This window comes from Ceratotherium simum, chromosome 26 (genome assembly GCF_057802395.1).
Source record: "Ceratotherium simum simum isolate JZ-2026a chromosome 26, ASM5780239v1, whole genome shotgun sequence".
Lineage (NCBI taxonomy): Eukaryota > Metazoa > Chordata > Mammalia > Perissodactyla > Rhinocerotidae > Ceratotherium > Ceratotherium simum.
This window is the reverse complement of record NC_141925.1, coordinates 3,097,328-3,125,249: the sequence shown is the minus strand read 5'-3', so window position 1 is coordinate 3,125,249 and position 27,922 is coordinate 3,097,328. Positions and strand designations below refer to the sequence as shown.

The window sequence follows — 27,922 nt, the reverse complement described above, 5'->3', positions numbered from 1 at the left end:
TATTTGACCTATTCGGATCTGTTTGCAGACTATTGCCTTTACTCTTCTCTATATAATAAAATATACCTTCAGTCCATTTGTTTGGAGTGGAAAGTTTCTTTTACATCTCTGATCGAATCCCCCGAACCTCTCATAACAGCACCACACGTAGCCACTCCACACGTGGACAGTCCAGAGGTGCCTTGTGTCTTATAAAATAGAAATAAGAAAATCATGCAAATAGAAAGGCATCACAACATTTATTAATGGTGAATGGTGGTTATATAAGTATTTGTTATGTTCTGTGTATTTGAAGTGTTTCATCAAAAAATATACATATCCAAGGAAAGAGGCATAATGGCATAATGAACAAGGTTATCCCATGCAATCTCTGGTTGTTGGTTTGAAGCAGAGCTTGGACTCTAGACACAAGAAGAAATCTCTTTCAGAAACGGGAGGAAGAAAGTCATAGGTTCTACTGTGGGGAGGGTGGTGGGAAACACAAGGGGCAGGAACCTGGGGCCTTGGCTGAGGCAGGTCTTCCTGCCCATCCTGCCTGCTCTGAGATGCTGGGAGTATGCCTCAGACTTTCGCTTTTTTTTTTTGTCAAGACCTTGTTGGCAGACAGACAAGCCACTCACACGAGACTTCTTCTTCCCGAGGGCTCCCCTCTGTCTCCTTCTCCCAGAAACTCAGGGTTTGCCAAGTTCCCTGAGGTTCTATCATCATGCAGCTCCAATGGGATAGAGCTTCCCCTGGGAAGTAAGCAGGCAGCTTGTAGGATTTATGTTATTCCCAAAAGTGCTGTGTTTTCTGTCCTCAGAACCATTTTGCTCAACAAGGTCCTTGAGCAAAGGACTTGCAGGGTAGGAGTTGGACCCAGCACAGGTGGCAGCTGCCCACAAAGATATGTCATCCTTGCAGGTGGCTGTAGCAAGGGGATGAAAGATGCAGCCTCTCTAATTGTAGAGTTCAAGGAGGACTCCATGGGGAACAGGAGTCAGCCCTGGAAAGGTAAGACCCAGCCTTTCACCATCAGTCAAGGCTTTTTGCAATTCTGTGACCAGGTTCACACAGCCAACCCATTGCTTTCCCAACAATAAGGAGCCACTTCTGGAAACTACTGGTGCTCGACCAGTTACTCACAATCTAGACCAGTGGTTCTCAGCCTTGTGCACATCGGAATCACCTGGGGAGCTTTAGAAAATTCTGATGCCTGGTGTCTTAGTCCATTAGGGCTGCTATAACAAAATACCACAGCTTGGTAGTTTATAAACAACAGAAATTTATTTCTCACAGTTCTGCAGGCTGGAAGTCCAGGATCAGGGTGCCAGTATGGTCAGGTCAGTGCCCTTTTCCAGGCTACAGACTGCCAACCTCCGTGTCCTCACATGGTGGAGGGGGCTAGGGAGCTCTGTGAGGTCTCTTTTATAAGATGATTAATCCCATTAATGAGGGCTCCACCCTCATGGCCTAAGCAACTCCCAAAGGCCCCACCTCCTAACACCATGATATCGGACATTAGGATTTCAACATATGAATTTTAGGGGACACAAACATTCAGACCATAGCAGCTAGGTAACACTCCCTAGAGATTCTGATGTATCTGGTCTGGGCAGCTCTGGGAACACCAGCCACCATTTAAGAAGTCTGATTACCTTGCGACTGCTATGTTGAGGAAGCCCAAGCTATCTATGCACATGGAGAGAGGCAGATGCTCAGTCATTTCCAGCTGTTGCAGCCATCGCAGCCCAGGCACCACACATATGAGTGAAGAAGCCATTTTGGACATTCCAGGCCCAGGAGATACAAAGGGGAGAAGAACCAAGGAATCACCTGCAGACAGGCAGTACTAAGGCCCCAGACACACAGTCCCAGTCGATTATAGCCATTCTAGTGATCTCCAGACATTTGAGCCACACCAGCTGAAGCTCCAGTCATTGAGCAGACATGAGTTGACCCTGCTCAAAATCCTGACCACAAAATCGTGAGCATAAGAAGAAGGATGTTTTTACACCAAGTTTTGGGGTGTTTGTTATGCACTGATAGATAACCAGAACAACAGCAATACGTGAATAGTCATTGTACAAGATTCAAAGAATATAGATGTATTCAAAGAAAATGAGGAAATCTTCCCATCACCCCCTCGCTTCACTTCTACTCTCTTTTTTATAGGTAACAGTTGGCTGTACACCTTACCAGACTCCTTCTGATGTGTTTACATAGGTATACATATTCATTATATTTATATATCATCCTATACATATTTTCCCAGATTTTCTTTTATAACTTAACAGTGTGCCTTTGAAACGTATCTGGATCAAGATGAATAGACCTTTCTTACTCTTTACAGCTGCACAGTATGCCATAGTGTAAGTGAGCATATGTGAGGCCATCTTGTTACACTAAATAGCCCCAGCCCCTCCTCTGTGTGACTACTCACCGCTCTCCACGTACTCTAAAAAATTCACATGCCCTCCTGATTTATGGCCTCCACTTATGTATGTACTCCCAAGTAGTTTGATACATTAAAACTTTTTTCCATGAGTTTCTCTCCAGGAACAGGCTGAACACAAGCGAGGAAAGACACCTACAAGGTATCCATCACAGCTGACAGAAGAATGGAACAATGTGATGCCTGGAGCCTGTCACGCCTGGAGACCAACATCCCTGGACCCCCTCCTTACTACCCATTTTCCCTATATAACTGCTTCAAGATTCTGTAATCCTGGAAGATGGTTTTTTGAGACATCAGTCTGCCGTCTTCCCGATTATGCTGGCTAATTGAATTAAAACTTCCTTTCTCGATCCCTAACTCGTTGTGATTAATTGGCTCAGATCATGGCAGGCAGAGTGAGCCCATTGCTCAGTAACATTAATATGGGTGTACCATAACTGTACTTACTATGTTGATGGATATTTAGGTTGTTTCCATTTCTTGCTTTCATGAACAATTCTGCAACAAACATCTTATAATGCAACTTTGTGTACACTCAATAATTTCTTTAGGATAGAGTCCTAGAAATGGAATAACTGAAGCAAAGAGTATGTGCATTTTTAAAGGTTTCTTTGTTGGTAAAATATACATAACATAAAATGTTACCAATTTAACATAAAATTTACCAAAACTTAACTACTGTTTAGTGTATAATTCAGTGGCGTTAACTGCATTCACATTATTGTGTAACCATCACCACCATCCATCTACTTCATCATCCCAAACTGAAACTACCCATTAGATAATAACTCCCCAGTTACCCTCTCCTCCCGGCCCCTGGTAATCACTATTCTTCTTTCTGTCTCTACGAATTTGACTATTCTAGGTACTTCATATAGGTGGAACCATACAGTATTTGTCCTTTTGTGGCTGGCTTATTTCACTTAGCATAATGTTTTCAAGATTTATCCATGTTGTAGCGTATATCAGAACTTCTTTCCTTTCAAGGCTGAATAAGTGGTTAAGTACATCACTCGGCCAAAGTCACACATCTGGTTAACCGTAGGAACAGTATTCTCAGTCAGGCAGTCTGACTCCAGAGCCTGTGCTATGAAGGCGTATAAAGCACCCACATGATACTTGGTACATACAAAGTGCTCAAGAGATGTTAGCTTCAATTAGGAGTGTCATCCACTGCAGTTCCAAAGCTCTCATTTTTGGTATTTTGATACTCCCCACCCCACCACATTAGCCTTGGAAAATGTTTTTGGTGGTCTTTGATGTCCAATTTTAGCTTTGACTCACGCAGTCATTTTTCTCCTCAATGCTTCCTGCAGCATTAAGAATCGTTTCCAGCTGCTGGCTTCTGCAGAGGATGATCCTTGCAGGTGGGGTGAGAGTGGGGTGTCCACTGTGCTTCCAGTGGCAGCCCTAGTGACCACACACGAGGTCGCCCTCTACAGGATGGCAAGAGAAATGCCACCTGAGTTTGGCAGGGATGAGCTGCTTGGTACTGTCCCATGGGTGAATGCACTTGTCCAAACAGTAAGGCTTTCCTGGGCAAATAGCCTTTCAGTCATGTAAGTTTATCTCAATCATATTTTAAAATTTTTAGCTTCTGCTCTTGTAGCTTCAGGGGAGCCAAGGCGTGAGAACTTACGTTCTCATTAAAGAGACTGCATTAATTTGACGCCTGCAGTGTGCGTGTTTACTTTGGAAGTAGGTCTGTGCTGTGTTTCCTTCAGTACCGGCAAACCTCACATATTGTTCAAAAACTTCACATATTTGTTTCTCTATGGGCACAGTCTGCCTTTTATTTTATTTTTTGGTGAGGAAGATTAGCCCTGAGCTAACATCTGTTGCCAATCCTCCTCTTTTTGCTGAGGAAGATTGTCCCTGAGCTAACATCTGTGCCCGTATTCCTCCATTTGGTACGTGGGATGCCACTACAGCACGGCTTGATGAGCGGTGTATAGGTCCTCGACCAGGGTCTGAACCTCCGAACCCCAGGCCACTGAAGCGGAGGGCACAAACTTAACCACTATGCCACTGGGCCAGCCCCACACAGTCTGCCTTTTAAAATCATTTTCCTAATCCTCTGTACTCCAGTGAAAAAATATTCCAGTTAATGAGGTTTTAAATTTTTGTTATAAAAAATAATGAGTAAAACATGAAAGTCTTACTCTGACATTTGGCTTTCTAGATTTTCTGTTTTGCCTAATTATTTCATACTGATAATATATTCACAGACTATGTTTCATGTGTTGTAAAATGTTTAAATGCTCATTGAAAAACCCAAAAATGTATAGAGGACATAGAGTGAAAAGCACAACTCCCACCTCTAATTCTACTCTGTAGAGGTTGCCATGTTATGTTTTTGAGTCTCCCTTGAAATACTTAAATTTTTAAAACGTTTTTCTTATTATTTACAAACATGGGATTATACTATCACATTGTATTGTAAATGTGCTCTTCTCATTTAATAATATGGACCCTCTTTGCACATTAGCACATGGAAATCCACTACATTGTTTTCAATGGATGCAGTGCAGTCCACGGAATAGATTCACTAAAATTTACTAAGCCAGTCCCCTGGTGATAGTCATTTAAGTTGCTCACAGTTTCTAACTAATTGGCAAGTGTGGCAGGCAGGGGAATGTTCCAGAAGGATGCCAAGGATTTGAGTAAGAAGGTGCCCGTCACACTACCATGCAGGTGAATACAGTCTGGTTATGTTCACCTGAGACTAGAAAGTAGTCTTGACGGGAAGGACTTAAATAGAATGTTGGAACTAGACATACAGATAGACCATCTAGCTGGGTGTTCCATTTTTTTTTTTCCCTGCAGTACACTTGGATCAAAGGAAATCTTTCTTGAAGATGAAATATGCAAAACAGTTAAAAAGTAGGGGCTGCTCTGGCTGACGCGGGGGTCTATTCCTCGACACCCCTGATAGGTTCCCCCAGGTGGACTTCAGGACGTCCATGAACCTCCTGAAACGACGAAATCTACGAAACTGTAGATTCATGTGCTTTTTTCTGAACAAAACCGTTATCCCTACAGCCCACAGCATTTTACCAGATTTTTCAAAAGGAATCATAATACAGACAAGTTTAAGAATCTGTACTCTACGGTTCCTGGGGCAGTGTTTGAAAAGCGAGAAGACGGCAGTGCTGGTGTCGGGTTGAATGATCCATTTCTTTCGCAGCTCTTATCTTGACTGGAAATTACCGTCTACTCCCCTCTCTCCACCCCAGGAGATAAGCTCCTTGAGGCAGGGATCCTGCCTGACGTGCCCATCCTCGCCCTGGCACAGTAAGCGGTACATAGTAGGCACTCAGTACATACTTGCCGTAAACATGAGTGAACGAGGTCTATAGGCTCATAAGGTGAGAAGGGACCAATGGCCTCAGCACAGCCCCGGGGCACCCAAGCCCGTGAGCCCGGGGCCGCCAGGGCACCCACCGACTCCACTTCCCGGCGCTGTGCCCGGGATACCAGCGGTGACGCCCTCTCCCCCGCTCCAGCCGCGCGGCCGCTCCGGCGAGAAGCAGCTATAGGCTGTTGGGACTGCCAATCCTACAACGGCGCCGCGGCCCAGCGTCCTCTGGGAGACAGGCCCCAGCGGGCCCGCTCATTCGTCCTCTGATTGCTTCCGAGTACTCCCGGGGCCCCGGGGAGATGTAGTTCGGGTAGTCGCCAGCTCATATGGCAAGCGCGGCGCGGCGCACCCAGGCCGCGGCGGTGGGGAGCCGGCCCAGGGGTGCGTCGCGCCTGCCGGGGCTTCCCCTCCCTCGGGCAGGCCCCACGGCGCCCCAGCGGAGATGGTGCGCGGGGCGAGTCTCGACTCCAGCGCCGCCCAGCCTGTTGGGGCCCTGCGCGGACACTTCCCTTTATCCTCGGGCGGCTCTTCCCGCAACACTCCCCCTTCTGCTCCAAGCCGCTAGCCCTCGGAGCGACCGCTCAGAGAGGTGCAGCAGAGCGTGAGGCCTGCCGCGCAGGCGCCTTCCTGCCCCCAAACGCGGAAGCGAGGGCGGCGGCCCGGAACCGCGGGGTGTGGGCGGAAGGCTCCTGGAGGTGCCGGCCGTGTTGGGGCGGGGGATCCCCTGTCCACCTCCAAGGACACCACCCACGACGTGCCAGGCGCTGTGCCAGGCGCTGTGCCAGGCGCTGGAACATCAAAGAATGAAGCTGACACTTATCTTCCGGTGCCAGGCACATTTGATACATTATCTCATTGAATTCCTGAAACAACCAATTTGACAGGACACAAGCTCAGAGAAGTCGACTTGGCCAGGTCACACAGGTCCTAGATCTTGGAGTCCCATATTTCCCCACCACTTCGTGCAGCTTGCAAACTCATGAACAATGTCAATACACAGTGGTGAGCCGGGACGACCGAAGCACTGGGCAGGAGAGGTCAGCTCCGCCGGGGGTGAGAGGACAGCGAGGTGGGAGTGACGACGGGATTATGTAAACCGAACCTCAAAGGGTGCGGAGAAGGGAGAGCAGTTGCCTTCCAGGCAACTGAGTTTTCCTCCTTCACTGACCTGTAAGCCTTTGGCGGTCAGGGACTGTATGCCCAAAGCCAGCCTTCTAGTAGGGTCCCTATAAATATTGGTAGAACAAATTTTTTAAATTATAAAATGTTTGAATACATAGAAAAAGTTAAAGAGTAAAATGCACACCCACCTACCCTCCATCTAAATTTAACAATCAGAATAAATAATGTGCGTAGCACTTTATAGCTTATAAAGCCTCTTGCTTAACGTGACCATATTGCGAATGAAGCTCTCATTGGTGAGCTGGTTGGGGACCCACTCAGACTCCATTACTGCACCACCTCCACAGGTCAAGACCACCCACTGCACCCCACTTTGGGAAGCTGGCTTCCTCTCCCTTCGTTTCCATCCTGCTCAGGAAGTTGTAGGTTGTCCCAGAACTTGGTTCACCCTCAGAAAGCACGGTTACAAGTATGTTTCTCAGTGGGACGTTCATTGCCTGGAAATTCACTTTGAACTTGAGTGGTTAGCCTCTCCAAGTCTCAGATTTCTCACTTAAAATTCAATATATTGGAGGGCGAGGGAAAGTTTGGGTCACAATGGGATCCATTATTTTCAACTCCAGATTAACACAGGAACTCTTCCATGATCTTCCCAAAAGTTCTTTCCATTCTCTCAATATCAGATATGTATTATATTTAAATACTATAAGCCTCCTTTATCGTGATGGTTGGGGGGCCAGGACTGATATCCCCTTAGACACTAAGCTAATTATAAAATACTTTTTAAAAACCATCTTTTTTCTTATTATAAAGGTAATACATATGGATTAAAGAATCCCAAAATGATGCAAAAACAAATATGGTAAAAAGTGAAACCCCTGACGACCAGAAATGGAGCAAAGGTTGGGGTGTCAGCTGTGCATTACTTAGGAATAAGAGCAGAAGTTGGATCCTTTGCAGCAGCTGTGTTGGATCTAGATTTATCATGTTGTCTGCAAATAAGGGCACATATATGATCACAGAGGTACAAGAAAAAAAGAGTTCAACATTTCATCTTAGGGGCCGGCCTGGTGGCATAGCAGTTAAGTGTGCACGCTCTGCTGCGGCGGCCTGGGGTTCGCTGGTTCGGATCCCGAGCGTGGACTGACACACCGCTTGTCAAGCCATGCTGTGGCAGCATCCCATATAAAGTGGAGGAAGACCGGCACGGATGTTAGCCCAGGGCCAGTCTTCCTCAGAAAAAAGAGGAGGATTGGCAACAGATGTTAGCTCAGGGCTACTCTTCCTCACACACAAAAAAACACACACACTTCATTTTAATTGAAAATGCATCCTGAGGGCTATAATCCTATTTCCACACTTCTTCATTTTAAAAAATCACTGGAACCTCAAAAACTGGAAGATTTGTCAGCCTCTCTTTACTTAGAAAGGCCTCAGCGTCATCAAAACACTGCCTTTCAAGAAGTCCCTGCGTCAGAATTGTCCCTGTTGCAAAACGTGTTCCTGCAATTGCAAAATATCCTGCGGTAGACTGGAAAGCCCCGTGCCCTACCCGATTCTGTCATAGGAGTGTTAGTTTTAGCTTAGAGGAGTTTCCTGGCCAGTCAAGACAGGGTCAGGGACCCCAGGGACACGAAGGACCCTGCACGTTGTTGCCCAATTTCATCATTTCTGTCTCAGCGGAGGGAGGCTGCCTGTGAGGCGGCTGTGTTTCCATGTTCTGGAATCTTGTACAGGTCCTGGTCTCAGAGACACCTCAGTCAATACTTGCCTGGCCCAACCTGAGAATTTCACACAACAGACATTTGCACCATAAATGTGCATTTGGGTTCATCCATTTTTTAGGGAAGATGTTGGGTTTGGTGGTTATTTTCTCAGCAGGACCCAGAGAACTGGATATTGCCAGCTGCTAAAACAAACCAAAAGCACTAAGTACTGTGTAAAATATAAAGCATGTGGATCAATTGGACAATAAAATAAATTCAACCAACCAGAACTTATTGAAGCCTTGATCTCAGGCTCATCACACACAGGGCTGCTTGTTCAGTCAGGCATCAGAATGTTGTAACTGACCTGTGAGAGTGGTCAGCATGGCCCATGTTGAGCCTCATTGGTCAGCTGAAAAAGCGACATCCATGGTTAGTGATAGTAAAATAATAAATTATTATCATGCAGGGAGACAATATTGCAAAGTGGTTAATAGAGTGAGTTTGAATCCTGGCTCTGGGCAAGTCACTAAGCCACTAATCCTGGCTGTAAATGGGGATGATGAATCCTGCCCTGCAGGGGCGCTGCAGAGATTTTAGGAGATAATGGATATAAAGGAAGTTGTGCCCGGCACAGAGTAAGCACGGTTAGAGGGTAACTGTATTACCAACAAAACACCTGTAAGCCAAAAAATTCACGAGAAAGAAAGTTTACACCAGGATATGCAAATAATGCCAACTGAGTGATAGAAATATCACCATTTTGCAACCACCACTGTAGCGACTGATTTAGAAAAGGATCAACGAATGCCAAAACCAGGGGGTGAAAGACTATAGGAGAGGCGCTGGCCCAGTGGCGTAGTGGTTAAGTTTGCGCACTCTGCTTCAGCGGCCCAGGGTTCGCAGGTTCAGATTCCAGGCTCAGACCTATGCACCGCTTATCAAGCCATGCTGTGGTGGCATCCCACATATAAAGTAGAGGAAGATGGGCACGGGTGTTAGCCCAGGGCCAATCTTCCTCAGGAAAAAGAGGAGGATTGGCAACAGATGTCGGGTCAGGGCTAATCTTCCTCAGCGAAAAAAAAAAAAACTATAGGAGAATGAGACATTTCCACACACTCAGGTTACGTATTAATTACCAAGAAAAAATGTCCTTTTACAATAGAGAGAGCTCAAGGATGCGTGACTGTACCCCCAGTCTAATAATGAGGAAACAATCATACAAATCTAAACTAAGAGACATTCTGCTTGGAATGGACAACAAAAACATCAATGTCTTGAAAGAATTAAAAAAGGTGGAGGAAGTGTGAAAACGTTCTAGATAGAAGGAGACTACAGAGATACGACAGCCTAAAGCAATGCCTGCTCTCTGACTGGACCCTGGATTGAACAAAAAAAGAAAGTTGTCAGGACATTATTAGGGCAATTGGGGAAATTTGATTATGGACTGATTATGGTATTGTAACAATGTTAAATTACCTGAGTGTGATAATTGTATTCTGATTATTTAAAATGATATCCTTGCATCCTTGGTCTTAGTTTTTAGGGTATCTAGGATATTTGGGGTGATATCTGATCATGTTTTCAATTCATTACCAAATGGTTCAGAAAAAAAAAAGAAGTGTGTGCACGCATGCATGAGAGAGTCACCAAATACTGTAAACTGTAAACAGTTGTGAATCTAGGTAAAGGGTATATAAGTGTTCATTGTACTATGTTCTCAACTTTTTCTGTAGGTTTGAAATTTTTCAAAACAAAAAGTTGGGGATAAAAATCAGAGTATACAGAAAGACAGAAGCAGTTAACTGAGGAAGAAGTCAGCTCACACCACATACAACTTCCATTAGATTCAGAGCCACCTCTGGGGCCCCACACTGGGCTGTGAGCTCTGAAGGATGCCCATGCCTTTTTCACCCTTGTTTCTCCAGTATCCTGCCATGGTGTCCAGAATATATGTGTTCAGTAAATGTATATAGATGAGCGCAGTCCTTCCAGGGTATGCTCCTAGGAAGGTTGGGAAGAGTCACCTCTGGGAAAAAACAAATCAGGATAGTGGTCCCAAGCATGGTGTTTTGAGGCCTTTGTCTTGCTGGAAGTACTAGACCATGGAACTGCATCAAGGGCGACACCAGGGCTTGTCTCCTGGCAGTACCCTTCTGGCTTCACCTGCCTTCTTAGGCAAGGAAGGGCAAAGCTTGAAGGGCTGTATTTGCTGCCCCCCATTCCTGTACCATTGGCTCTGGAGGGTCAATAAAACCCCAAGAATCTGGAGAACAGCTGGCCAGAGGAGCTGATCCACATCATCGTCCTCTCCAGTATGAGATCAGGGGCTCTGTTCCTACCCCCCACCCCCTGGTATCCTGCAAGGAGGAGAGAGGGAAACATCTGGATGCCTGCTCAAGGATCAAGAGTCGGGAATCCAACCTCAGACGGTCCCTCACAGACTTACCCACTGCTCTGCAGTCCAGCCCGTGGAGATGAGAGCTGAGAACTTGGGGGACCATGTGTCTGGTAGGCGTTGAGCCCTCCCGGCTGGAAAAACCACAGAATCTGTAAGAAAGAGAACACAAGCCAACAATGACACACTCTTGGCCTCAATTCCCACCAAAGCACAGAGCATTTCCTGTGCCTTTTCCGTTATTTCACAAGCTGCCTCTTTTCACTCACCCTCTGGGCTCCAAGGACAGAGGGCTTTTTCTCCTCCGAGGAGCCAGACAGCTAGCTCCAGGTTCTCCTGGTCAACACCATGGCCAAGACCCTTAGTGACCATCTGCTGTACTCCCTGGAGGAGCTGGTGCCCTACGACTTTGAGAAGTTCAAGTTCAAGCTGCAGAACACCAGCCTGGAAAAGGAGCACTCTCGGATCCCCCGGGGCCAAGTCCAGACAGCCAAGCCAGTGAAGCTGGCCACTCTGCTGGTCACCCACTACGGGGAGGAGTATGCTGTGCGGCTGACCCTGCAGGTCCTGAGGGCCATCAACCAGCACCTCCTAGCAGAGGAGCTCCACAGGGCAACTGGCCCAGGTAAGCAGGCCCTGCATCCCCTCCTCTCCCAGTGCAAACACTGGCTGTTCATGAGATGGGGTGGAAGGTGCAAGAGAGAACTCGTGTCTGGACCAGTGCGTCCTGACTTGGGGGTTAGGAGTCCCAGGTCTACCACGACCCCAGTGATTTTGGCCAAGCAAATCCCTTCCCCTGCTCTGGTCTTGGAGCTGGATTAGTAAAGCTAAAGCTCCCAATGGCTTAAAAAAAATAGCTGAGATTCTGACTGCAGGGCCAGATCAGGAGAGGCAGGAGCTAGATAGATGCCTGTTCATAGAGAATTCCTCTATTAAGTACATTAAGTACATTAACAGTTAATGTACAGACAAGCATCTTTGGGTGAGCAAAGAGGGCTTGCTAACCAATCATATTACAGGGTTGATAGGTAATCTTTTCATTTTTATCCCCCTAATTTCAGTTTTGAGTTCTTCTTTAACACATTTTACAAAGGCACTTTAAAATTCTCAAGAGGACTTTCTTTTCTTTCCCCTCCTTCCATCTTTTCTTTCTTTTCTTCCTTCTCCTTCTGCTACCCTTTTGCTGTAACTTTCTGATTTTATTACATTGTGATCAAAGAATGTGGCCTATTTGATTTCTGCTTTTAAAGAGTCTTTTTTTTTTTTTTGAGATGGGGGGGTCTAATATGTGACCAGTTTAAAAAAATGTTCTTCGGTGTTTGAATTTTTCTTCTATTTCTAGACTTTAAGAATACATTAGAAATGATTTCCATGTGTTTCGATGAGGTAGAACAGTTGAAATAACATAGGAATTCTCTGCTCTTTGAAAGAATGAGAGAACCAAACCATAATCTGCATCTGGTGTAATTTGCTGAGTAGAATTTTTAAATTACTTTTTCATATTTTAAAATCTGGTTATTAGCATCTTCAGGGTTTCTCACCAGTTCATGAGCCAGTTTTGGTAACTTACATTTTCCTAGAAAGCCAAAGGCAAAGTGTTTTAAACAACTTTAAATTAATTTTAATAAAAACTTCTTCAAACCAAAAATTAAGGTGCTAATTACAGGTTATCTTCATTTCTTTATTAGAGTAGTGGTTTTCAAATTATATACCAGGAAGAAATTTCAGGGATTCTTTAGAATGTTAGCAAATACTTGATTCAAATTTTTTTAATTTTTTAACTTACAAAACTAACACATTCACATTAAAATGTATCCCTAACCAAATTTTAAAATACTAGAGGCCACCAGTGTGATAGTGCATACTGTACTTGAACTCGTTTTTACATAGACCTTGGTATTAAGCTTTTCCAGTCATTTCTGTTTAATTAAACAGTATCCTGAAATTTCCAAGCAAGCTGTTTCTTTATTTTTTAATTTTTTTGTGTGTGTGAGGAAGATCAGCCCTGAGCTAACATCCATGCTAATCCTCCTCTTTTGGCTGAGGAAGACCGTCTCTGAGCTAACATCTATTGCCAATCCTCCTCCTTTTTTTGCCCCAAAGCCCCAGTAGATAGTTGTATGTCATAGCTGCATATCCTTCTAGTTGCTGTATGTGGGACGCGGCCTCAGCATGGCTGGAGAAGCGGTGCGTCGGTGCGCGCCAGGGATCCGAACCCGGGCCACCAGTATCAGAGCGCGCGCACTTAACCACTAAGCCATGGGGCCGGCCCCTCAGGCAAGCTGTTTTTTAAAAAATTACCATTTACACTTATTTATCTGTGTGAGTTAGGATTTTCTTCACTTCATGAAACCAAAGGAAAAAACAGAAATAAATTAGTTGCTGAAGTTTTAACTGTCCTTCATAATTCCTGATTTCAAATTTTTGTGCTGACCAAACACCTTAATTCTTCTTTATTGACTGATTTTTATAAGTGAGTTTTGTACATTTGTAATCACACACAAATTTATACCAATAAACTAGGGTTTTTATTTATTTCACGTATTAAGAATTCTGTGTAAGGGGCTGGCCCCGTGGCTTAGCGGTTGAGTGCGTGCGCTCCGCTACTGGCAGCCCTAGTTTGGATCCCGGGTGCCCACCGACGCACCGTTTGTCCGGCCATGCTGAGGCGGCGTCCCACATACAGCAACTAGAAGGATGTGCACCTATGACATACAACTCTCTACTGGGGCTTTGGGGAGAGAAACGGAAAAAAAGGAGGAGGATTGGCAATAGATGTTAGCTCAGGGCCGGTCTTCCTCAACAAAAAGAGGAGGGTTGGCATGGCTGTTAGCTCAGGGCTGATCTTCCTCACACACACACAAAAAAAATTCTGTGTAAGATCTTATATTGGAAACACGTTCTCCTGCCTAAAGAGTTTGAAAAGCACTATTTGAGAAATATATAGCAAATAACTAATATGTTCTTGTTCAATGGTAATTGACTGCTACTGTCTAGAATGTTCTGAACTTCTCTAATTTCTGAGGGGATTCTCTCCTCCCTCTCTTTCCCCAACCCTTGGCCCAGAGCACTGGACATTTTCATGCCTTTGAATCTCATTGTCTTTTCAGAATATCTGATACAAGAAAGTGGCACAGACAGTTCAGTAATGTCTTGTTCCTCTGGGGAGAATAAGCCCAAGAGCCTGAAGATATCAGATGCTCCGCAAGGTGACAGGCAGTGGCAAAGTGGTGACAGGGCAGCCAGCCTGCCATCCAGCCAATTGGAGGCTGGAAGGGGGCCCCAGAAGAAGCCTCAGGTCAAACAGAGAGATCAGAAGGGCTCCGAAGGCCTGGATGTGCAGAGCAAGCCAGGGGCCAGGAGCGTGACTCCTTCCAGGAGAAGCCCATTCCCTGGCAAGCTGCAGGAGGAGAAGGGAAGCAATCCGAGTGCCAAGCTACGCAGGAATGCCAGCTCTGCAGGAAGGCTCCAAGGACTCTCCAGTGGGTCATTTGCTGGGTCCCCGGGAAGGAGAGAATTCAAGACATCTGAAGTACGTTTACCTTCAGGAAAGAAGCGACCCAAAAGTCTTGAATTTAACATTTCTTCAAGAGAAGGAGAACCCCTCAATCCAGAAATTTTTCTGCTTCAAGAGAGAATAAGAAGTAAGAATCCAGACTCAGTAGCCACCCCCAGTGAAGTGGCCACTCTGGATATAGGGGCTACTATGGCTCCAGAGAAAGGCTCCAGGAATCCAGAACCTTCCGTGATCTTGGAGTGGGGAGCATTCAGGAATACACTTTCCAATGTGTCTTTGGCTGGAGAGGAGAAGACCTGGGAGCATCCAGAATCCACAGCACCTTCAGAGAAAAATGAGATTGAGAATCCAGAGACCCCTGAGACCTTGGAGGAGAGGGCAGGCGGTGTGCTCCGTAAACCTTCAAATCCAGAAGTCCCTCCATCTTCAAGTAAGATAGGATCCCAGAATCCAGAAGACCTGGCATCCTTAGGAATGGTGATCTGTGCAGGTATTCCCCCACAAACTTTCTTTTATCTCCATTGTACTTATGTCATTGGATCCCTGGGTGTCCCCTGATGTCCCCAACTCTTTGAGAATCTGATGTAGGCTGTGAATCCTGAAAAAATGCATATATGCATATCTTCACAAAATGTTGCATCAGATTTCAGTTAGTTAGCTCTTAGACACTCTGAAGTCCTTCTTTAGAATTCCAAGGGTTTAACGGACCCCAGGTTGACCATCTGGGAAAGACTGGGTAAAAATATCTCCTTCTCACAATAACCCCATGGCAGTATGTCAGGGGTCCAAGATTCTGCCATTCACTTCTCTCTGGGCAGGGAGGAGAGCTGTTGACTAAAATCCTAGGTCTCTTTTACTAAGGAGGCAGAAATTACGATTATGTTGGGTTGTGAATGACAGAAATACCAAAATAATGATAACTGAAACAAGATAGAAGTTTGTTCCTTTTTCACATAAAAGACACACAGGTGGTCCAGGACAGATGTGGTACTCCATGGGCCAGGAACACAGGCTCCTGCTGTTTTTCTGCCCCACCAAGTTTGCTCTCAAGCTCATGGTCTCAGGTGGTGGCATCCTCATTCCAGGCAGAAGGATAGAGGGACAAAGGAGAATAGTATCACTTAGAGAATAAGCAATTCCCTTATTTCCAGAAGTTTCTAGAAGTTTCCAGAAGCTCCTTGTGTCACCTCCATTTACATACCTTTGGCCAGAATGTAGTCAAATAGCCACACCTAACTGCAAGGAAGGCTGAGAAATGTAGGGGCTTTCTTGGGTGGAAAAGGAGTCAGGAGAAAGTAGCCATATATGACAGCAATCAATTCTATCACAAGGAAGGAGAGGAGAATGGTTATGGGGGGCCTCTCACAGTCTCACTTCCAGACGTGATATGAATTCCTGGGACCCTGTGAGAGGAGGAGGTGGGAAAGGACTAACAGATCAAATGTGTTTCTCTTTCTTCTTGTATTTCTTGTCATTTCTGCTTTATGAAGTTGTGCTATGGTCTTGGGGCAGAGCTAGTCATAGCTGTATGTTATTATGGTGGGTTATACCCTTCAGCCTTATAAAGTCTCCTTCTTTACTTTTATTTAATGCTTCCTGGAACTGGATGTGAGCAGTGGTACATCTGCTCCTTCATTCTTTTTTTTTTTTTTTTTTTTTCCGGTTAGGAAGATCAGCCCTGAGCTAATATCTGTGGCTAATCCTCCTCTTTTTGCTGAGGAAGATTGGCCCAGAGCTAACACCCGTTCCCATCTTCCTCCACTTTATATGTGGGACGCCCGCCACAGCATGGCTTGAGAAGTGGTGCCTAGGTGCGTGCCCGGGATCTGAACCTGTGAACCCGGGGCCGCCAAAGCAGAGTGCGTGAACTTAACCACTATGCCACCGGGCTGGCCCCTGCTCCTTCATTCAACACACACTGCCCAAATGATTACCATATGTTGGGACTCTGCTAGGGGCTGGGAATCTGGCTATGAGGGAGCCACTGTCCCCCAGGAGCGCCCCCTCAGGTCATGAGCAGCCTCCATAGTTTTAAGTGGTAAAGCAAACACTGGTCAGAATACCTTGCTGTCTTTATATCAACCGCTAAATTTGTGTATTTGTGGGAGAAAGGCATAGAATTTATAGAAAAAGGCCTTTCTTTAGGATAAATGCCCAAGAATTCCAAGTCTCAGGAATGTCATGAGATCTAGCCCTTAGCCCTCAGTCACAGTGGCTTGTTTGCTGCCTCACTGGAGCGAAGTCGGGGAGGACAAGCTAGGAAGTGGCCACAGTCTAACCAAGAACTCACTTGTCCCAGGTATGGGCTCTCTCTCTGCTGTGCTTTGTAGCACCCCTTTGTAACATCTTCGGTTTGTCACTAAGGAAATTTTTCCACTGCCATGTCCCCAGGGAGGCCGCAGGACAAGGCTGTGTGTCCCCTTTGCCGTGCCCAGGAAGGAGACCCGGATGGTGGCACCTGTGTGCAAGATTCCTGCAGCTGCTCCGTTGCTTCTAGGAATCCCAAGGCCTTAGGTGGCCACTCACCCAGCTGCCCCTGGTGCCAGGCTTCACTCCCAGGGAAGAGTTCTGGAGGCCAAGAGCAGCAGGAGGGCCCACAGATGGCCAGCCTGAGCCCCAAGGCCCTGCCGCAGTGTGAGCGTCACATGAAGCAGGTCCAGCTGCTCTTCTGTGAGGACCACGGGGAGCCTATCTGCCTCATCTGCAGGCTGAGTCAGGAGCACCGAGGCCACCGGGTGCGCCCTATCGAGGAGGCCGCCCTGGAATACAAGGTAGGGCTTCCTGCCCAGGGCCCTTCTCTGCTGGGCACTTGGACATGCTTGGGCTTGCTTCATTTTCCCAACAACTCTGGGAGGTTGGTGCATTACCCAGCATTCTTGGGCTGTAAATGGCAATAACTCAATACAAACCAGGCCAGTAAAGAGGAAATTTACCAGTTCATGTAGCTCAGAGGTCCAGGGGAAACTAGCTTCAGGTATGGCTGAATCGAGGTGCTCACAGGAGGTCATTAGGAATCTCTCTCACAACCTCTTGGCTCTGCTTCACTTGGTGTGATGGATTAATTCTTCTTCTTTCCTGGACACCCCTCCCATGATGTTGGCTGCAGCATCCTCAGCTTTACTCTCCAAAGCAAATTTTCCCCTCTACAGTTGGCACCAACTAAAGATGGCAGGAGCCAAGTTCAATCCTCAACAAATGCTCTTTTTCCAGGAGCAAATTCAGAAGCAGCTGGACCATCTGAAGGAGTTGAGAAAATCTGGGGAGGAGCAGAGATCTCAGGGGGAAAAGAAGACAGCAAACTTCCTGGTAAGGCCAGGGGTGTTCTGTGGCCAGTCCTTGCCTGGGTTCACCCCTGCAGAAGGAGGAAGGGGACCGAGAGTGAGCAGGGGTCCCCTAGATTCTGTTCTGCTTCATAGGGAAGCAGAACTGATCACATATTTAGAATCATCTGCTCTTGGCTGGCAGGGAAGTAACAGGCATCCAAGGATGAGCTCGTTCCTGGAGAGGGGAGACCACCACCAGCAGGGAGGGGCACCTCTGAGGACCCTGTCATGCTTTCTTATATGCACAAGAAAATGGTTTAGAGAAACTAACACCAGTGGCTGTCACTGAGGGATGGGATTGAGGAAAGGGGAGGAGAGACTTTTCAGCTTTAACTACTCCTCTGTATTGTTTTTATAATTGTTGTCCATTTTGTTTTTTTACAAAAACCATATTGACTTTTAAAATTCAAATGATTAAAGTACACATTTTCTTTAAAACCGTGGTTTTGTGATGCCACAGATTTCAATAAGTACAACTTATTGGCCTTCCTCTGTTGAGCTGGTGTCCAGCTTTGTGGACACGTAAGTTGCTTCCATGCTCCTTGCAAGCGAAGGTGCCTACCCCACAGAGCCTTCATTTGTCTGATGCATTTTGGGTGGTTGGATCCCATCTCCCTCTCTGGGTTCCAGACTTCTGTTGGGACCCACCACACTGCAATGAGCAATGGGCAAAGATAACAAAGGGCAGAATGCGGGGAGGGCATTGGCCCAGGTGTCTGACTTTTGGGAAACTCCTGAATTGTAGTAAAATGAAAACCCTATAATCTCAGGTGGCTTGGAACTTGTGGATGGAGCAGGGGTCGAGGATGCCCCCTGAGGAGGGTGAGGCAGGAGCCTGGGCCACTCAGGCAAACCCAGAGAGACAGGAGGGTCCAGTCTTCCCTTAAGACACTCATGGCCCTTGTGGGAAGGAGATGCTGTTTTCAGGACTTCTCTTCTTCCTCCTCCTCCTCCTTTCAAGAGTCAAAAAAATTTTTTAATCATATGGAAGGGGGAAGGAAAGCTCTTCTTTACAGCAGAATGACAGCTGAAACAAGTATAGAAGAAGAATTGAATTCGAAAGTTTCCATTATACAAACACCAGTATAACACTTGACACCAACAGGGATCATCAATAGATGCTAAATTTTTAGAGAAGGATGGTTAGAGAACAGGATATTTACACACTCTCAAAGTACCACTCCCTGAATTGCTTAATAATTATACAGGAAACAATGTATATTTACAGTGGAGAGATACGGTGGAAACTTCCTTAACCACGTGACCAATCCTAGTATAACAATAATGGTGATGGACAAACTGGACATTCTTTGCCTCCCCACAGGATGCGCCAGGAAGACCATGGCATTAAGTATATGGTATTCTTGCCCAAAATGTTTAGCCTGAATTTAATCATGAGCAAAACTATCAATTTTAGAATATAGGCCACTGAGCAAGACAACTGACCTTTCCTCTTAAAAAAAACCCTCAATGTTACTGCCATCAACAACAACAATGAAAAGTGAGGAGATATTTTTGGTTCAAAAGAACTAAAGAGTTAGTCCTGTCCTGTTGAGCCCAAAATGACGAGACTTCTTAAGTCCGGTCTTAGTGGATCTGAAGGGCACTCTCCTTCCTTGGAGGAAGGAAAAGGTACCCTAGAGCCACTTCACCTCTCCGCAGAAGCTTTCTAGTGATGATAAGAAAGAGAGTGATAGACGAGCTAACAGTTGACCAGTGTGCAACAGTAGTGGAAATCAAGTTCACCTACAATCAAATAATTGGCCTGACCGCCCCCATTCAGAGCCATATTGAGAACCTTCTGCATGCCAGCACGTTGTGGGGGAGTGGAGGGAAGTCTCCCTCCTGGAGACTTTAGCGGTCATAACCTTGTCCATCTATGACCTCAGGGATATGCCACCCTCACACTGGATTTCAAGGAAGAAAGAAGGTGACACCAGCTATCTTAGTGTCCTGGGGCTGCTGTAACAAAGTACCCCAGACTGGGTGGCTTAAGCCATGGAAATTTATTCTCTCACAGTTCTGGAGGCTACAAGTCTGAAATCAAGGTGTTGGCAGGGTTGGTTACTTCTGAGGGCCATGAGGGAAGGACATGTTCCAGGCCTCTCTCTTCAGCTTATAGATGTCTGTGTCTTCCCCGTGTCTCTTCATAAGGTGTTCTCCCTGTGTGTGTATCTTTGTCCAAACTTCCACACTCCAGTGGGCCACCCAACTCCATATGACCTCATTTTAACTAATTACGTCTGCAACAACCCTATTTCCAAATAAGATCATATTCTCAGGTACTGGGGGTTAGGACTTTAACATATAAATTTTGGAGAGGACACAATTCAACCATAACACCAGGTTTTAGGGCATTTTCCAAGAGCCAGCCCCTGCCACCCTCAGTCTGTTCTGAAGCTTCCGGCCCCTTTTGCCTCCTGCTCTGAAGTCCAGGCCTCTAAGAGGCTGAGGAAGCCTGCCTCTTATCCACCTCCAGGAGGTGGGCTTCTGGGGACTCCCTGGGCATACACATCCACCTCAGTGCAAAGATCCCTATACCTTCCTGTCCCCCGTTCCCCAGAAAAAAACCGAAATCCAGAAGCAGAGAATCCAGTGCCAGTTGGAGCAGTTGTGCCAGTTTCTGGAGCAGCAAGAACAGCTCTTTGTGGGCTGGCTGGAGGAGCTGGGCCAGACCATTGGCCAGGTCAGGGAGAGATATGGCACCCAGGTATCCAAGGACATCGCCCTCCTTGACCAGCTGATTAGGGAACTGGAGACCAAGCAATGCCAGCCAGAATGGGAGCTTATGCAGGTGAGTGTGGCTGGGCCTGGCATTCCCCTGCCCGCTGTGCCCAGTAGGATGACATGGGCTCCCAGCACTGCCATAAGTTCTGCCCAAGCCAGTGGGTGGGGCCCTTGGGGCTAGGGGTGGGACTTGGTCTTGGTGACCCACAGTGCCTCTTGTGCCCAGACCCCTTTGATGAGCTCTCAGGAGCCCAGGGTGGCCCAGCATCCAGGGGATCCCCTGGCATCTCCCAGAAGAGATCAGCAGGACTTGGGTGCAGTTCCAGTGCTGGTCCCAGCTGGGCTGCCACCATGGGTGATTAGAATTAGAATTGGGGAGAGATGCCCCAGTTTTGCTGACACCCCAGGGCTGGGAGTCCAGGAGAAGAGGCCAGGATCCAGCACAGCTCCTATGAGACTGGTAACGGAGAGCTTCTTTCTTTTCTCTCCTAGGACATCGGAGTCACCCTGCACAGGTACCAAGAGGTCCCCTGGTATTTGCTTGAGTGTCCTGCAGGAAGCATTTGGGGAGGGAATCTTAGGAGGCAGATGCTCCCAACGCAGTTCTGCGACTCCTCCCTGGACTCCTCCCATCTCCTGCAGCCTCCTAAGGCCTTTCTGGATTTGTGTAGGGAGACTGGAGTGTGATCAGGAGGGAGAGAATGGCATTGAAGACTGCAAAGAATGAGCACAGCCTGTGTGCCGGTGGTCGCTTCCTAAGAAACCTCACTAAGAGATTGTGTCCTATGCAATTCGCCTCATGAAAACTGTTTCTGCAGAAGTGCTTGTGGCCTCAGGGAGGGAAACACTTTCTAAGAGTGGAGCTGCTAAGCCCAGCAGGCAGGGGAGAAGAAGTTAGGGAGGAGGCTGGAGTGTTACAATCACCCTGGGAGCTTTACAAAATCCTGACATCCAGGCCTTGGCAGACGAATTAAATCCGAATCTTCAGGAGTGTGACCTAGGCATCAATGTTTTTTTAAGTCTGTTTTTTTTTTTTTTTTGGTGGTAAAATATACATAACACAAAATTTCCCATTTTAACCATTTTTAAATGTATGATTCAGTGGCATTAACTACATTCACATTATTGTGCAGCCATCACCACCATCCATCTCTACAACATTTTCATCTTCCCAAATGGAAACTCCATGCCATTAAACAATTCCCCATCCCTTGCTCCCCTAGCCCCTTGCAACCACCATTCTACTTCCTGTCTTTATGAATCTGACTACTCTAAGTATCTCATATAACTGGAGTCATCCAATATTTGTGCCTTCATGTCTGGCTTATTTCACTTAGCATAATGTCTTCAAGGTTCATCCATATTGTAGAATGTGTCAGAATTTCCTTCCTTTTTTAAGGCTGAATAATATTCCATCATATGTATATACCACATGTTGTTTATCCATTCATCCATCAATGGACATGTGGGTTGCTTCCACCTTTTGGCTATGGTGAATAATGCTGCTATGAATATTGTTTTACGTATATCTGTTTGAGTCTCTGCTTTCAGCTCTTTTGGGTATATACCCAGAAGTGGAATCGCTATATTATACAGTAATTCTATGTTTAGTTTTTTGAGAAATCACCATACTATTTCCCACAGTGTCTGTACCATTTTACATTCCCACCAGCAATGGACAATGGTTCCAATTTCCCCACATCCTTGCTAACACCTGTTACTTTTGATTTTTTAAAAATAATAGCCATCATAATGAGTGTGAAGTGGTATCTCATTGTTTTTTTCCTCATTTAATATCATTTTTATTTCAATAGAAAAAGACTAGGTTAGTATAATTAATCTGCCATAGATAATTCTTGGCTGAGCATTTCATTATCAGCACCATTTTAAAGTCATTATTAAAACTCCTTGTAGTTTTTATATCAGTGTTTTTTTAAACTCCCCAGGTGATGCCAATTTATGGCCAAAGTTGACGGCCAATGTTTAGAACTCGAAGTCTGGGGAGGACTTTCTTTGCGAAGCCCAGGCTGGGTTGGACGTGCCCTGTGGAGGCTGCAACTCACTTCCAGCTCATGGGAGCTTGGGCCACCCCAATGTGCCAGCCCTCTCCGGCCAACAGTCTTTTGTCTCTAGGGCCAAGATGGTGACTGTCCCTGAGCCATGGGCCACCCCTCCAGAGGTGAGAGAAAAGATCGACCTGCTCTACCAGAAATCAGAGTTTGTGGAGAAGAGCATGAAGAACTTCTCGGGTAGGTGGGCTTAGGGGAAGATGGGAGGCGCCTGCTTGCTTCCTCCCTGAGATCCATGTAGCCCACAGGCCCCTGGTGTCCCTTCTCCATCTCCCATGGCCTTTCTGACTCTGCCTTCAGCCTCTCCCTGATCTGTCTCTAGCTGGGAGACCTAACTCAAACTCCCTTTCTCCTTTCAGAAACCTTGCGCTCAGAAATGGAAAACTTCAATTGTGAGTATGGTGGTGGTAGTATGTGCTGGCTAGGGGTTATTGTGATATTCCCTTATGCTGTTGATTTCTGGGCATTATTTAGAAGAGAGAAAAACACCTGTAACAAAGGCAGGAGAAAGGTCATGACAGGCCCTCACGAGCTCTCTTCTGGACTCATTGGCTGGGTCAAATCATCAGACTTCAGTCTCCAAGCCAGGCCTGGGAGCCTGGGAGGAATGAGGTTATATCCAAGCAGAGGGAGTAGGGTCCTGAGCATGAGGGTCCTTGTCTTTCCTTGTTGTGGGGACCAGAGTAGATTTTGCCCCTCTAAATGGGAATGCTCAGGACTTTTTCCCCCATCTCCTTTTTCTCTGTAGTTCCGGAAGTGATTGGTGTTCAGGCACCCTGAGGCGAGTGGCCTTGGGCTGCTGTGTCCCTGTGCTGTCCCCCAGTGTGTTCCAGAAGAATGGCCCTGTCCATGTTTCCTGGAGGCGGGGAGAACCCTGTGGGGACGTTGCCCATGGACCCCCAGCTAGGTATTCTAATTCTCTCTGCAGTTAATGTGATTCTGGATGTAGAAACTGCCCGCCCCAACTTCATCTTTCATCTTCTCTGATGACCTGAAGAGTGTGAGACTTGGAAATAAGTAGGACCATCTGCCTGACTATCTGGAAAGATTCTGTAGGTACATCATCGCCCTAGGCTCTCCGAGCTTCCTCTCCAGCTGCCATTACTGGGAAGTGGAGGTGGGAGACAAGACAGGGTGGGTCCTGGACATCTGCAAGGCATCCACGAACAAGAAGGGAGCATGACTCTGTCACCGGAGAATGCCTACTGGTGGTGGTGATGATGAAGCAAAATGAGTACCAGGCATCCACTTTTCTCCCAACCTGCCTGTGGATGAGGGAACCCCCCAGGCATGTGGGCATCTTCCTGGACTACAAGGCTGGAGACATTTCATTTTACAATGTGACAGCCAAATCCCACATCTACACATTCACCAGCTTCTCTTCCTCCGGGCCCCTTCAACCTATCGTCAGCCCCAGGACACATGATGGAGGGAAGAACATGCATCCTCTGACCATCTGTCCAGTGGGTCCAATACTTTGCATCTCTCTTCCAGCTCCCAGCCGTGTATCTTGAATTCATACACTCAACAGTCATTATTGAACACTTACTGGGTTCCAGCTGCTGTGGGGAATATAATGAAGAAGAGAATAGTCCCTGTGCCCAAGGAGCTTATGGAATAGTTGCAGAAGTAAGCTAGGTACACAAATATTGTTAAACTAAAGGTGAAGAGAACACATACTGATAACATGCCATGGATTTCAGAGGAGGAAGTACGTGGCTGTTGCTTAATAAATCCTTGTATGAATTAGCACCCTAAGATGCTGCTGAGGCAGAGATCCACCCTCATTTTCCCTCAGGACCCCGTGGCAAGGATGTGTCCCCTCACTCTATCCCCCTCTGTCTCGAGGACTTGGAAAGCCTAGAGAAAAAACAAGCAGACTGGATTGTTACAAAATATTTTTGTACCTAGATTAATGAACTATGGTTCTCAAGAGTATTGGCTGGGGGCCTGCCGCATGGCGTAGGGGTTAAGTGTGCGTGCTCCGCTGCTGGCGGCTCAGGTTTGGATCCCGGGCGCGCACCAAGGCACCGCTTGTCAGGCCATGCTGTGGCGGCGTCCCATATAAAGTGGAGGAAGATTGGCACAGATGTTAGCCCAAGGCCAGTGTTCTTCAGCAAAAAGAGGAGGATTGGCATGGATGTTAGCTCAGGGCTGATCTCACACACACAAAAAAAGAGTATTGGCTGGGCCTCATAAGTTAATCAATTAGAAAATTTGGTCATAATTGCATTTTTTGTCACTTAGTCAATCACTGTGAGATCCCATTTCCCTAATGAACACCCTGAAAGAGATGAGGCTGCTGAAGTAGAAAAACATTTGACACATATTCCAAGTGTCAGATTATTCTGTCCTGATCTGTATCTGAAAACCTGTGGGCCTGTGGAATATTAGGTGTTCTGGTTCACAGATACTCCCTCTGTCATCCTCCATTTAGAGAGATGTAAAGAGAAAGAATGTAAGAAAAAAAAAAGAATCAAATGAAGATTAAACTCCAAACTCCTCCTACTCCAACTCCTCTCTCCATCTTCACGCTGGAACCTAGAGTGGACTCAGGTTCTCCATGGTTGTTACCAGAACATGAAACACATGCTTTGCTTTCTTCATGGAGTTTTGTCCTATATGCATAATCCACATGCTGACACAGTTCATATACCCAATTTACTTAGCTGTTCCCTATAGTTGGTCATTTGTTACTCCCAATTCTCTACCTTTCCATGAATAGCTTCGCGTATATTTTCCACCACCTCCCCAAAGACATATTTTTCTCCTATTATTCCTAAAATGGTTCCAAAATGTGAACTATTTGATAACACTTGCTACAGTTGGTCATACAGTCCTTCAGAAAGATTAAAAAATGTTTCATGCCCAAAGCAATGTTTGTCATTTAAAAACTTTTGCTGACTTAATACAGATGTAATGGGGTCTTACCTGTGTTTTAATTTATTTCACAGTAATTTATTTAACTTACCTGTTAGTGAGGCTGTGAATTTTTCCCTGTGAATTTCTACTTTTTGGTTAATTCTATAGAAATAGTACAGCTCCTTTAACTATTTGTTATATGGAATCCAGATATTTAACTTAGCTGTTTGTAATACTTCTTCATAAATATTTTGGATACTAAATGTTTGTATCTGTAATATGAAATTTTTCTTGTCTGGTGGTTTGTTTTTAATTGAGATATAATTCACATACCATAAAATTCATCCTTTTAAAGTGTACAATTAAGTGGATTTTAGTATATTCACAGTGTGTACAAACATCACCACTAATTCCAGAACATTTTCATCACCCCAAAAACAAGCCCTGCACCCATTACCAGTCACTTGCCTTTCTCCCCTCCCCCAGCCCCTGGCAACCATTAACCTACTTTTTGTCTCTATGGATTTGCCTATTCTGGACATTTCACGTTAAGTAGAATCATATAACATGGTGGTCTTTCGTGACTGGCTTCTTTCACTTAGCTTAATGTTTTTAAGGTCCATCCATGTTGCAGCATGTATCAGTACTTCATTCCTTTTTTATTGTTGAATAATAATCCATTATATGGACTACATCTTGTTTATTTGTTCATCAGTTGATAGACATCTGGGTTGTTTCTACTTTTTAGCCATTATGAATAATGCTGCTATTCATATTCAAGTTTTCCTGTGGACATATGTTTTCATTTCTCTTGGGTTTATATCTAGGAATGGAATCCCTGGATCACATGGTTATTCCATCTTAACATTTTGAGAGACTGCCAAACTGTTTCCAAAGTGGCTAAGCATCTTTTCAAATGTTAATGACCAGTTTTCCTCCTCTGTGGAATGACTTCATAGCCTTTGCCTTTGTCTTTTGTCATTTGGCAGGAGCTCTTTGTATGCTGGGAATGTCTAATTCTTTACCTGGCTTATCTTTTACACAAGTTATTTTCCAGTCTACTACTTGTTTGACTTTATTAATATTGTTCTTAAAAGTTTTTGAAAAAATATAGTCACTCAGGTTTATATTTTATTCCGAGGCATCTCAGTTTTCTATTTTGCCTCAACATCAAACTTAATGTCCTCTTTAGTGTTCTTTTATTGGTTATGAAATTCCATTTTGTGCCTGTTGTATAAAAGCAGGAGTCTTTTTTTCCCAGAAGAATAGACAATTTTTGCTAGAACTATTTAACACTAAGTTGAAATGCTACCCTTTCACATAGGTCCACATATATTCAGATCCATTTTGGTACTTACTGTTCTTTTCTATTGTTCTACTTATTTACTCCAAGTTCAAACCATACTGCTTTGATTAGAGGAGTTTTGTTTTTCAGTAATTATAATGTCTGGAAAGGCAGGTATTCTTTACCATTAAAAAAATTTTTGGTGCCACACAGTTTTGACATTAGTCTCTCTATAACATTTTAAGCCACGGCTAAGTGAGTCACCTACAGTGAGCGTTAAGAAAAGGCATTCATTTGTATTTTTACTTTTGTCGCTCTGCTGGAGACTGGTGTTACACAGAGGAATAATGCAATCCCCGCCCTTGGGTGATCCCAACCCTGATCAGTGCCTCACTGGAGAATGAACCGAGCACGGGAACAATGCAGAGAGAAAAGACGCTGTTAGGGGTCCGTGAAAGGCTGAAATGGAGGACCGAAACGGAGATGGTCCGAGAAGGACGCCTAGGGTTTCTTAGAAAATAAGATGGCCGGTGCACACCGCAGTGTAGAAGCTAGCAAGCAGGGAAGAGGAGGGTCGCCGGCTCTAACCTATGGGCCGCCCCTGTCGGAAGGGACGGCTGTAAAACGACCCACGACCGGGCAGAACTCTAAACCCACTACCCATTCGCCGCCTCGGCAGTCCTGTAACCCACCCGCGGTGCTGCGGCGGAAGCTGAGAGGCCCTCCTCAAACCTTCCGGGCCGAGGGACAATCCGCTTCCGGTCGAGCCTCAGCCCTGCCCCGCCTCAACCGCCGCGCCTAGCGGTCTCCCATTGGCTGTTTGGAGCCGAACTACATTTCCCAGCAGGCCTTGAAGTTAGACAGCCCGTACCTGGAGCGGTGCCAGCCCGTCATGGAGGAGTGGAGCCAGCCTTCTGCTTTCCATCTCCCAGGTAGAGCCACAAAGAGAGCGGCTGTCGCCACCCTGGCCTACCGCCGGCCCTGAGAGCTCCGCCAGCCGGCCTCGAGCCTCGCCTTCTCAAGCGCAGACTGCCCGCTCCGAGCGGGGAGACCAGGCTTTCGCACCGGAAACGAGGCACCGGGCGTGACGTCACGGCTGCCGAGGCGTTCGGCGT

General features: G+C 46.0%; 1 protein-coding gene and 1 long non-coding RNA gene across 2 annotated transcripts; one reads left to right on the top strand and one right to left on the bottom strand.

Moving 5' to 3' along the window:
* Positions 1 to 233: 233 nt before the first annotated feature.
* LOC147913548 (uncharacterized) lies at positions 234 to 27,891 on the bottom strand. Its single transcript, XR_015556485.1, has 3 exons — positions 27,679 to 27,891; positions 8,912 to 11,176; positions 234 to 7,024 (listed from the first exon to the last, which is right to left on the bottom strand). It is a non-coding gene; the product is annotated as an uncharacterized LOC147913548 (long non-coding RNA).
* On the top strand, positions 11,373 to 25,078 carry MEFV (MEFV innate immunity regulator, pyrin). The gene is given in 13 exon segments (XM_087449532.1): positions 11,373 to 11,649; positions 14,135 to 14,971; positions 16,906 to 17,312; positions 17,752 to 17,847; positions 20,428 to 20,658; positions 21,084 to 21,106; positions 22,725 to 22,840; positions 23,020 to 23,052; positions 23,409 to 23,441; positions 23,589 to 23,632; positions 23,634 to 23,835; positions 23,838 to 23,869; positions 23,872 to 25,078. Coding segments are annotated over 13 exon segments (2,634 nt in total). The 3' UTR covers positions 24,175 to 25,078.
* Positions 27,892 to 27,922: the final 31 nt, after the last annotated feature.